The sequence below is a fragment of the Parambassis ranga genome, chromosome 5 (genome assembly GCF_900634625.1).
Source record: "Parambassis ranga chromosome 5, fParRan2.1, whole genome shotgun sequence".
Taxonomy (NCBI): Eukaryota; Metazoa; Chordata; class Actinopteri; family Ambassidae; genus Parambassis; species Parambassis ranga.
Genome location: NC_041026.1, coordinates 350,460 through 361,247, shown reverse-complemented (window position 1 = coordinate 361,247; position 10,788 = coordinate 350,460). Strand labels below are relative to the sequence as shown.

Below are 10,788 nucleotides of genomic sequence, written 5' to 3'. Positions count from 1 at the left end.
GAGGACACAGACCGTGGGCTGACAGCGTTTTTTGGGTTCGGTGTAAACATTTAGAGCTAGTTTAAAGCTCTGTTTGATTACACTGCTGAGCCACAGACACCGGAAGCGAAATGCACCTTTCAAAATAAGAGCAGGTGGCACCATGCACAGCCACCCCAGAAGAAACTACACACAATATGTATCGTTACTTGTGTTTGTTTGTATGTATGCACTAACGATACAAATTGTTTAAATTGTTTACGGTAGTTATCAAACAAACACACAAAAGTACAAGTAGTTTCTTCTGGGGTGGCTGTGCATGGTGCCACCTGCTCTTATTTTGAAAGGTGCATTTCGCTTCCGGTGTCTGTGGCTCAGCAGTGTAATCAAACAGAGCTTTAAACTAGCTCTAAATGTTTACACCGAACCCAAAAAACGCTGTCATCCCACGGTCTGTGTCCTCGGTGGCCATGTCTGTGTGTTTTTACATCACCTGAGTTTGCTGTGTGAGACGATCGTTTGTTTTTGAGGATACAGAAGTCGGCCATGTTAAGTTGTGACTGTCACTAGTTGACATGGGCGCGTTAACCTCGCCGCCTAAATGTGAGCGAGTGACAGAATCAACCACAGATATTGGGATAAAGCTGCATTTAGCTCCTTTATAGGGCACCATGGAATATGATAACTGGACTCTGGTCACGTCGTGGTGGTTGTCTTTGAATGTTCTTCACAATACCAGCGTCGCTGTGACACACAGCGCTGCTTATGTTTTGAATGGTGGCTGTAGTTCGGTGGTCCGATCAAAAGGGCCAGAGTTACATATTTCACATGGTTCACATCAAATCCATTCAACGTGACGGTGTCCGTGCTTGTGTATTCTTCCCTATAGCTGAGTTTCGCTGTGTAAAACGCTGCTTTGTGTTGGTTTATTTCGCTTTTAAAGAGGGTCATCTGCCCATGTTAAGTTGTGACTGTCACTGGTTAACATGGGCGTGTTCACCGCATCACTCACGTGTGTTGAACGGCCAACACCGTGAAGGAGATATGTGCAGGTAAAGCGACGGGAGACAGTAGCTTGTCCGTGGTGCAGAGAATACGACGCTGGGTTGGTAATCATTTTGCTGTTGTGCAGAGTTTCGAATCCCGCATGGGGCTTTATTTATACATGTGGCTGTTTTGTTTTATAAGCACGTTTTCATTACTTTCTGTGCACGGTATCGACAGGACGGCTGTTTTTATTCAACGCAGATATCTATATCTTGCAACATTTGACGGCCACACAGCATAGGAGTGGTCTCGGATTGTGACGAATCTGCGGAGGCCAACACCAAGCACATCTGGTTGCCTGGAATGTAAACAAATATCACCAGTCAACATGATCACCAGTTAAACTGGAACACCGGTCCCTTTGTTTACTCGGGCCTTGTGGTGGTGCGGTCTGCCGGCTGGAGTTGGTGGGATCCGTGCAGAGGAGAAGAGAGCTGTAGTCCAAAAGTTCTGAATTTAGTTCGTGGTAAACTTTTCCGATGTCCAGAAGTGATTCTCTGCTGTACGTGATCCTTGTGAACAGGCACTGAACATTTGCAATCCTTATACACACTAAAATAAACAATAAACAAAGTCGATGTCGGGAGCTCCTCGCAAACACGTCTGCCGCGTGGGGCGCCATGACTGAGATGCGGCATTATGCACAGTTTACTGAAATACAAATGAAAACAAATATTAGCTGTTTTGTACCAAACTTTCAGTCGATGACTGGAGGATTTCTAACACCACACAGAGGATGAAGGAGGACGTCTGTGACTCCCTGACTGGCTGCTGTGGATGTGTCAGTTTAACCCTTTAACCTCTCTGCTCTCATTCAGATGAACAGGTCACCGCTGAGACTGGACAGACTGTCACTCTGTCCTGTAGAGCTACAAAGAGGAACATCATCAGTGTTGTAGTGTGGAAAAGAGTTAATCTGGAGGAAGAAGGATACGTCCTGCTTTACAGGAACAAGCACTATGAATTAGACGAACAGCTTCCATCTTTTAAGGGTCGGGTGGAGCTGAAGGAGGGATGGAAGGAGGATGGAGACGTGTCTGTGATCCTGAAGAATGTGAGCACTGAGGACAGCGGGAGATATGAGTGTCGAGTCAAACAGGAAGGAACAAAGACTGAACTTATCAACACCATCAGGCTGTCTGTGGGTCCATCAGGTGTGTGTGTGTGTGTGTGTGTGCAGCAGATGATGTCTGACAGCAGTGTGATGTTCTTCAGACTGATCACAGCTCTTTCTGCTCTGCAGGTCACAGTGGAGGACATGTTGGACTGATTGTTGGACTGGTTGTCGGAGTCCTCCTTGTTGCTCTAATTGCTGCTGCTGCTGTTGTTGGTCTTATGATCTATAGAAGATGCCAGAAGAAGAGCAGCTCTCCTCCTCCAGACCAACCAAGCCATTCTGCAGACCCCCTCCTTGAATCTGGTCCTTAAAAAGAAGCTTGAGTTTTAACCCTCAGTGCCTCTAGCTGTGTTCAGAGTGTGTTACCTGCTGTGTGAGAGCTGCATCATATCTTCATCTTCAGGCTTGTTATGACATGTATCTGCATGTTCATGCTCAGCAGGTCAGTGTTGTGTCACGCTTCTTGTGATTGTTGCTGCTGTTGCTGTTGTTGGTTTTATGATCTATAGAAGACTCCAGATGAGGAGCAGCCCTCCTCCTCCTCCTCCTGATGAAGCAGTTAAAGTTCAGCTGGTCTGAGTTGAAGCTCTTGGTGACATTTTCAGCAGCAGACCAACCAGAGCGTCTGTAGCCTTCACCTGTCATGTGACCCCTCCTTGAACTGCCTCCTTACCGTGGTGGAGGGTCTGAGAGCTCAGGATGCTGGGAGCTGAGCTGTCTGCAGCTCTGAGCTGCTGGTAGGGTCTCCCATGGCAGACTGGTCCCAGTGGATGAGCCACTGAGAGCAGTTCATTGATCAGTGATGTGCTCTTCTTACAAATGTGACTGTTGATGTTCGTTGATGATCATTGAGTGAGCAGGAAGAATAAGCCTGTGACTGAACTGTAAACTGATGGAGACCTGTGTACTGAGTCAGTATTTATAATTAAACAGGGCTCTAGACTAACTTTCAGCAGTGGCTGCACCGGAGAACCTGACTGGTTTTCTGAGCTGTGCTGCATCACAGTTAACACTGTGTTTTCCTTGTTTCTTAATCACATCAGGCCTTAACTAAACCTCTGTCTTTACTAGAAGGTTCTCTTCACCTCTCTCATCATCTTCAGTCAAACCAGTCAACGAGTCTGCCTGTCATCAATCCATACTGAGATCCAGTGAAACGTTTCCCTGTTTCCTTCCTTTCTCTGTATTTCCTGGCTGTCGCTCCTCACTTTACTCCTCTGCCCCTGTGTATTAAAAATAAATGATCTCAAAAAAATGATTACAATTCTAGAATTATATACTCTCTGTCTAAAGCTGAGCTCCAGCTGATGGAACCTTGTCATTGTCAGAGGAGGAAAGCCCCTTGTAGCTGCTACTGTATGCAGATATCATATTGGCAGACTGCTGCAGTCAGAGTTAATCAGCCTTCACACAGGTCAAACGGTCAGACCTGTTGTTCAGTCCGTACATGTGTGTGTGCTGCAGTGGGAGGAGCTTTGCACACAGGTTTCTACTGAAGCATGAAAAAATCGAATCGAACTTTGTTCTTCTCACCTCAATTCTCGTGTGTGTAACAAGCTTTAGATGAGCCTGTGGACTCAGTGCTGATGAAGCTGTGTGTGCCCACCTGATACAACACACGTGCAATAATTCATATGTGCAATAATCCTGTACCATTTATGCTGCTGTGCAAATTTTGTACATAATTCCTTTACATTACTGCACTATATCACATGACCATCTATGCTGGTGCGCAATGTTTGTACATAATTCCTCTTATCTTTTATTTTTTTTACTGCACTATATTCTGTTTCATTCTATTTTTTATTCTATTTAATTCTTGCTCTGACTGTCGGTGTTGTAGTGCTGCTGGTACCCAAAGGGATTAATAAAGTATATTCTATTCTATTCTAAATGCTGTAGTGTGTCTCTGTGTGGAGGTGGAGCAGTGATCCTGCAGAGTCCTGTCCTCCCTGTGATGGAGGAAGACCCCGTCACTCTGACCTGTACAACAAGGCCCCCTGCCTCCACCCTCCCAGCTGCTTTCTATAAAGATGGCTCCCTCCTCAGCACTCAGCCTGCAGGTCACATGACCATCCTCCATGTTTCCAGCTCTGATGAAGGCCTCTACAGCTGTGACATCAGCGGTCATGGAGAGTCTCCACCCAGCTGGATCTCTGTCACAGGTGAGGAGCTCCACCTTGATGTCTGCACTTATTTCATCCACATGTTCAGCTGAGCAGGTGGGACTCTCTCCACAGGAAGACCTCCAACCTGCCCCACCCTCCAGCTGGTGTTCAGACTCATGGCGTCTTTGTAGAAACAGTGTCTGTGGTTGAGTTCAAGCTCTTGTGACTGTTTTAATAAAGTGAGCTTTAATTAAATCAGTTTGTATTGATAGTTCAATTCAGTTTTATTTATATAGCGCATATTACAATCAGACATTGTCTCAAAGCGCTTCACAGGAACCCCCCTAAGAGCACTGTGGCAAGGAAAAACTCCCTTTAAGAGGAAGAAACCTTGAGCAGGATAAAGGAGAGAGAGAGAGAGGAGTAAACTTTTTGACTTTTCGAAGTATGAGTAGACTTAGGTTTAGGATTCATCTGAAGACTGGAGCGGTAGATTGCTGCCACTCCTCCGCGACCTGTAACTCTAGGAACATGACAGTTAGTATAACAGGACGGAGTTGATTCATTTAAAGCAACATATTCTTCACCCTGTAACCAAGTCTCAGTGAGACAAAGTATATCAGTGTGATGATCAATAATTAAGTCATTAACTAAGAGCGACTTAGAGTGGAGGGATCGTATGTTAAACAATCCACACCTGAGTGTTCTGTTACCTTGTTCTATGTGTTTGTGTGTGTTAGTGTGTATTTTTATGAGGTTATTATGATTAATATATCTTAACTTATGTGCTTGATGAACTGTGGGAGGACGTGTGACCGTCACCACTTCAATAACATTATTAAGCTTAGTGTTTCTATGTGTATTTGTGTTTAATGTGTTTCTGAGGGCGGCAGTCCTCCAGAAGCAGCAGAGAGGTGTGTAGGACAGCGACTCTGCCTCCTGGCTAGTGATTGATTGATCAACACTGACAGTAACATCACGTTTTATTGATCAGAGTCAGTTTGTGCTGTGAGTCCTTCAGCTGCAGCAGAGCGCTGCCCTCTACTGGCCACTGTTATGTTTGCACTTTATCATCACTTCATACCTTCATCCATTCATCATTAGGATGACCAAGAGTCAGCCAAGTACACCACGTTCATCACGCCCTTTGGTCGTTTCCACTTTAACCGCCTGCCCTTTGGCATTGCCTCAGCCTCTGAGCATTTCCAGTTTAGGATGGCAGAGGTTCTCAACGGGCTAGAGGGTGTGATCTGCCACATTGATGATGTGTTAGTGTGGGGAAAGGATCAAGAGCAACATGACAACAGACTTCATACTGTGCTGAGAACGCTGGAAAATGCGGGCATTACACTTAATGTGGACAAGTGTGAGCTGTCCAAGCGCAAGGTGGTCTTTTTGGGCCATATTCTCACATCTGAGGGCATACACCCTGACCCGAGAAAGACTGAGGCCATCACAGGTCACATGGTGAATCAGTTGGGGAGATTCATTCCACAGTTGGCAGACAAGAATAAGCCACTGCGAGACCTTCTGTCAAAGTGTTGAAGGAGGCACTGTCTTCACCTCCTACACTGGCCATGTATGACCCAAACAAGGACACCAGTCAGCAGATGCATCATCATATGGCTTGGGAAGCGTTCTTCTTCAGAGATGGGGGAAGAATGGAGGCCTGTGGCATATGCATCACGGTCACTCACCGCTACAGAGTGACGCTATGCACAGGTGGAGAAGGAGGCTTTAGGGCTCACCTGGGTCTGTGAAAGATTTAAAGACTACCTTATAGGTAGGTCCTGCTGCCTGGAAACTGATCACTAACCTCTCCTGAGCTTGTTGGGAGCCCAAGCTCTAGACCGCCAAGAATTCAGCGTTTCAAGATGAGGTTGATGCGTTACACATACACCATTGTGTATGCTCCTGCTAAGTCGCTCTGGACAGCAGACACACTGTCACGCTCACCTGTGGCCATACACATGTCTGTGGATGATCAAGACCTGGATGGAAAGCACCAATGTTTAAGTGGACTGCCTAACACAGAGCCTGCCTATCAGCTCCTCATACATGGAAAACCTAAGAGAGCAGTTAAAAGCTGACAGTGTCTGTTCCCGTGTCATGACGGTGTGCACTGAAGGATGGCCATCACATGCCAGACAAGAGCCTGTGCTGAGGAACTTCTGGCCCAAGCGAGCATCACTTACTGTGGAAGATGGGTTGCTTCTGAAAGGCACACGACTCGTAATACCGCCAGCGATGTTATGTTATGGGGGAGTTTGGACCCAAATGCAGACACTGAGGCTGAGGTGAACTAAAAGTGAGCTTTTAATGAAGCCAAAAAGGGTCAAAAAACATAAAATCCCAGAACACAAAGTACAAATCAAAGGAGTAAAAAACAACTAAATCACCAACAACAAACAGTAAAAAACAAACCAAACCTAAAGGAGATCCAAAAGGGAGGAAGGGAATACACACAGGAACATGGCATGGATACACGGACGGACTAACAAGAACAAAGGGGAGCACAGGACTTAAATACAGAAGGGTAACAAGACACAGGTGAGACACATCAGGGTGGGGAAAGCAATCCTAAAGGCGGGAAACACAAGGAAGTAAAACACACAGGAACACAAGGGGGAAACAGGAAATAAAACAGGAAACACAAGACACAACTGCAAACACACAGATCACAGACTCAGGGCAGGAATGAAAACTAAACAGAAAACAATTCAAGAGACACGGAATCCTAACAAGCGATGCGCAATGACGTGCTTGCTAAGCTCCATGACGGACACCTCGGTGTAGTAAAGTGTAAAGCACGTGCATGTGAGTCTGTATGGTGGCCTGGACTTGGCCAGCAAATAAATGACATGGTGCTGAGATGCAGAACGTGTATTCAAGAGCAACATAACAGAAAAGAACCACTTATGCCAACTGAATGTCCAAAAAGGCCCTGGCAGAAGCTGGGGACAGACCTGTTTGTCATAGGAAGCAAAACATACTTGCTTGTCATTGACTACTTTTCTAGGTATGTTGAAATAGCTCTGCTATGTAAAACCAGGTCCACCGACCTCATTACTCACCTGAAGTCAATTTTTGCCCATCATGGCACTCCTGAGGTTTTGATGTCAGATAATGGGCCACAGTTTTCAGGGCAAGCTTTCACTTCTATTTCACTTGTGGCGTCTTATGGATTTGAGCATGTCACCAGTAGCCCAGCATTTCCGCAGAGCAATGGGGAAGCTGAGTGGGCGGTTCAGACTGTGAAGAATCTTTTGAAGAAGGCAGAAGACCCTTATTTGGCTTTGCTAGCCTATCGAGCTACTCCACTCCAAAATGGATACAGCCCAGCTCAGCTGCTTATGGGTCGCCGTCTCCGTTCTACGGTGCCATCCCATCATTCTCAGCTGAAGCACTGCCGGACTGCATCAAGTTGGCTCAAAAGGAAAGGGGGCTCTGTAGAGCCAATGTGGGGTTTGTGTGTTTCTCTGTGGTTGTGTTTGTGTCTTTAGGGAAGTTTGTCCATCCTTCTGCTGGTTGCGTGTGTAGTTGTGTGGTGGCTCTTCTGTCTCCTTCTGTCTCTTTGTTGTCTTTGTGTGTCTCTCTACATGTGTTGTGTGTCTCTGTACATGTGTTGTGTGTCTGCACATGTGTTGTGTGTCTCTACATGTGTTGTGTGTCTCTGTGCTTCTTGTGTTGCTGCTGTTGTTCTGTTGTGGTCGTAGGTGTCAGGTCGTTCTAACACCATCATATAAAAATAAAAATGAGGATGTGACTGTTATTGTCATGTCATTGTGTGGTTGTGTTTGTGTGTCTGTGGCTTCATCTTTCTGAAAGTGTTTCCTGGTAGCTGCAGCAGAGTGAAGACACACACTCAGAGGACACACACTGCAGAATGGAAGCTACATCTGTGCAGCTGCTGCTGGGTGAGTCTACACCTGCTGTGTGTGTGTCTGTGTGTGTGTGTCTGTATGTGTGTGTGTGTGTGTGTGTACATGCTGACAGACGTGTCTCACTGTCTCATTTTTGTCCAGCTGTGTCCTCTCTGGTGTGCTGTTGGACAGACGCAGGTGAGTGCAGGTCTTCTGTCTCTGGTTCTGTCTGACTGCATCAACACTGTTGTTGTGTCCTTTCTGTCCTCACAGCTGGTCTGAAGGTGAGTCCCAGCAGCTCTCAGCTGTTTGAAGGAGACTCTGTGTCTCTGAGCTGTGAGGAGGACGACAGCTCTGCTGGATGGACTCTGAGGAGAAAGACCACCAGAGGACAGGTGTCTCAGTGTGGACAAGGTGGGTTTGGAGAACCAGCTGGTTCTTCCTGTAAGATGGACTATGTTCTCCCCAAGGACAGTGGAGTGTACTGGTGTGAGTCCAGACAGGGACAGACCAGCAGCAGCATCAACCTGACTGTCTCTGGTAAGATGAGCCTGTGGACTCAGTGCTGATGAAGCTGTGTGTGTCTGCATGAAATGCTGTAGTGTGTCTCTGTGTGGAGGTGGAGCAGTGATCCTGCAGAGTCCTGTCCTCCCTGTGATGGAGGGAGACCCCGTCACTCTGACCTGTACAACAAGGCCCCCTGCCTCCACCCTCCCAGCTGCTTTCTATAAAGATGGCTCCCTCCTCAGCTCTCAGCCTGCAGGTCACATGACCATCCTCCATGTTTCCAGCTCTCATGAAGGCCTCTACAGCTGTGACATCAGCGGTCATGGAGAGTCTCCACCCAGCTGGATCTCTGTCACAGGTGAGGAGCTCCACCTTGATGTCTGCACTTATTTCATCCACATGTTCAGCTGAGCAGGTGGGACTCTCTCCACAGGAAGACCTCTGCCCCCTGTCTCCCTCCAGCTGGTGTTCAGAGTGGTCCTCCACCTGGTGGTGTTCTGTCCGTACCTCGTCTCCACTGTCCTCATGGTGTCTCTGTATGGACACAGAGGTAACACTGATCAATCACTGACCTGTCAATCAATCAATCAATGAACTAATCAATCTCTTGATTCATGTTCTTTCTGACCTGCTCTGACTGCAGGAAAAGACCTGCCCGTCTCCATGGAGAGAGCCCCGCCCACCCTCACTGAGCAGGGATTGGATGATGAGTATGATGACGTCATCTCTGACGTTACCACGGAGCATCAGTTCTGAGTCAGAGAGCTTTAGCGCCCCCTGCTGTGTGTCTGTGTGTAGTGGATATATCCACTGTGAGATGTCCTAACAGGGCCACCGTACAGAGGTCTGACATCAGGACACTTTGAATATTTCTTATATATTTTTATCTTTAGTTGTTTCATGTCCTTGTTGTGTTGTCAGGTCATGACTGTGCTGCTCCTGCAGGGGGCGCTCTTCATCCTTCAACATGTCACATGTGTATCCAGCCTGTCTCTGAGCAGTGTAGGGCTCGCTCTGTAAATAGGACACATTAATATATGTGTCAACAAACCAACCTGTTTATGGCAGCGGCCATTACCACCAGCAGTGTTGTCATAGCAACAGGTCTGTGGTCACCATGAGGTCATGCTGTCATGAATGTGTGTGAGTGAATGGTGATGACTGTCTGCATTCATTGTATCTGTGCTCACACAATAAAAGCTCCTCACAGTGCTGACATGTCACGTTTTTATTATTTGGATCAGAAATGTGGAAAAGATGCAAAGTTCACAGGATACAGCTGCTCTGAGGATGAAGATGATGAAGATGATGATGATGATGATGATGGTGGTGATGGTGAGGTGATGGTGAGGTGATGATGATGATGATGATGATGAAGATAATAATGGTGGTGATGATGATGACGAAGATGGTGATGATGGTGATGATGATGATGATGAAGATGATGATAATGAAGGTGGTGGTGATGATGATGATGATGGTGATGAGATGATGATGATGGTGATGATGAAGATGAGGATGATGATGATGATGATGGTGAGGATGAAGCTGATGATGGTATTGATGATGATGATGATGATGATGATGATGAGGATGGTGGCGATAGAATAGAATAGAACAGACTTTATTAATCCCTTTGGGAAGGTCCCTCAGGGAATTTCGGGTACCAGCAGCAACACAACACCGACAGTCAGAGCTAAAGTGAGAGTCAGAGTTAAATAGAATAAAATAGAATATAGTGCAGTAAAATAAGTTATTGTATAGTTATTGATACACAGGGATTTTGCACAAGTTATTGCACTTTATAAAAATAAGTTATTGCACGTGTGTTGTATCAGCGGGCTGTGCTCCTCCCTCCTTCTCCCCCTGCTGCCAAAAGCAGAGTTGTAGAGTTTGATGGATCAGGGGACAAAGGAGTCTCTGAGTCTGCTGGTCCTGCTCTTGGGGAGGAGCAGCCTGTGACTGTCCAGGCTCCTCTGAGCGCTGATGACAGTGTGCAGAGGATGACTGGCATCGTCCACAATAGCCTGGAGTTTTCTTAGTGTTCTCCTCTCTGCCACTGTCACCAGGGAGTCCAGCTTCATGCCGACCACAGAGCCGGCCTGATCAGTCTGTCTGTTAGCACACCTTTTGTTTATGTTACCCCCCCCCCAACAGACAACAGCAT

General features: G+C 46.6%; 2 protein-coding genes across 2 annotated transcripts; both read left to right on the top strand.

Moving 5' to 3' along the window:
• The first annotated feature begins 298 nt into the window (after positions 1 to 298).
• On the top strand, positions 299 to 2,601 carry LOC114435371 (junctional adhesion molecule B-like). Its single transcript, XM_028405032.1, has 3 exons — positions 299 to 455; positions 1,845 to 2,180; positions 2,270 to 2,601. Exons 1-3 carry the CDS (start codon positions 299 to 301, stop codon positions 2,452 to 2,454), a joined length of 678 nt encoding a protein of 225 aa, XP_028260833.1. The 3' UTR covers positions 2,455 to 2,601.
• A 5,536-nt stretch (positions 2,602 to 8,137) lies between these two features.
• On the top strand, positions 8,138 to 9,377 carry LOC114435369 (high affinity immunoglobulin gamma Fc receptor IB-like). Its single transcript, XM_028405026.1, has 6 exons — positions 8,138 to 8,168; positions 8,277 to 8,312; positions 8,373 to 8,654; positions 8,734 to 8,979; positions 9,055 to 9,171; positions 9,265 to 9,377. Exons 1-6 carry the CDS (start codon positions 8,138 to 8,140, stop codon positions 9,375 to 9,377), a joined length of 825 nt encoding a protein of 274 aa, XP_028260827.1.
• The last annotated feature ends 1,411 nt before the right edge of the window (positions 9,378 to 10,788 follow it).

Excerpts from the sequence above, each read along its gene's own strand:
- LOC114435369 (XM_028405026.1), top strand. The coding sequence starts at position 8,138 with ATGGAAGCTACATCTGTGCAGCTGCTGCTGG. Across the intron at positions 8,313-8,372 it reads GTGCTGTTGGACAGACGCAG|TTTCTGTCCTCACAGCTGGT; the intron begins GTGAGTGCAGGT and ends GTTGTTGTGTCC. Across the intron at positions 9,172-9,264 it reads GTCTCTGTATGGACACAGAG|GAAAAGACCTGCCCGTCTCC; the intron begins GTAACACTGATC and ends CTCTGACTGCAG.
- LOC114435371 (XM_028405032.1), top strand. The coding sequence starts at position 299 with ATGGTGCCACCTGCTCTTATTTTGAAAGGTGCATTTCGCTTCCGGTGT. Across the intron at positions 456-1,844 it reads TGTCCTCGGTGGCCATGTCT|ATGAACAGGTCACCGCTGAG; the intron begins GTGTGTTTTTAC and ends GCTCTCATTCAG. Across the intron at positions 2,181-2,269 it reads GCTGTCTGTGGGTCCATCAG|GTCACAGTGGAGGACATGTT; the intron begins GTGTGTGTGTGT and ends TCTGCTCTGCAG.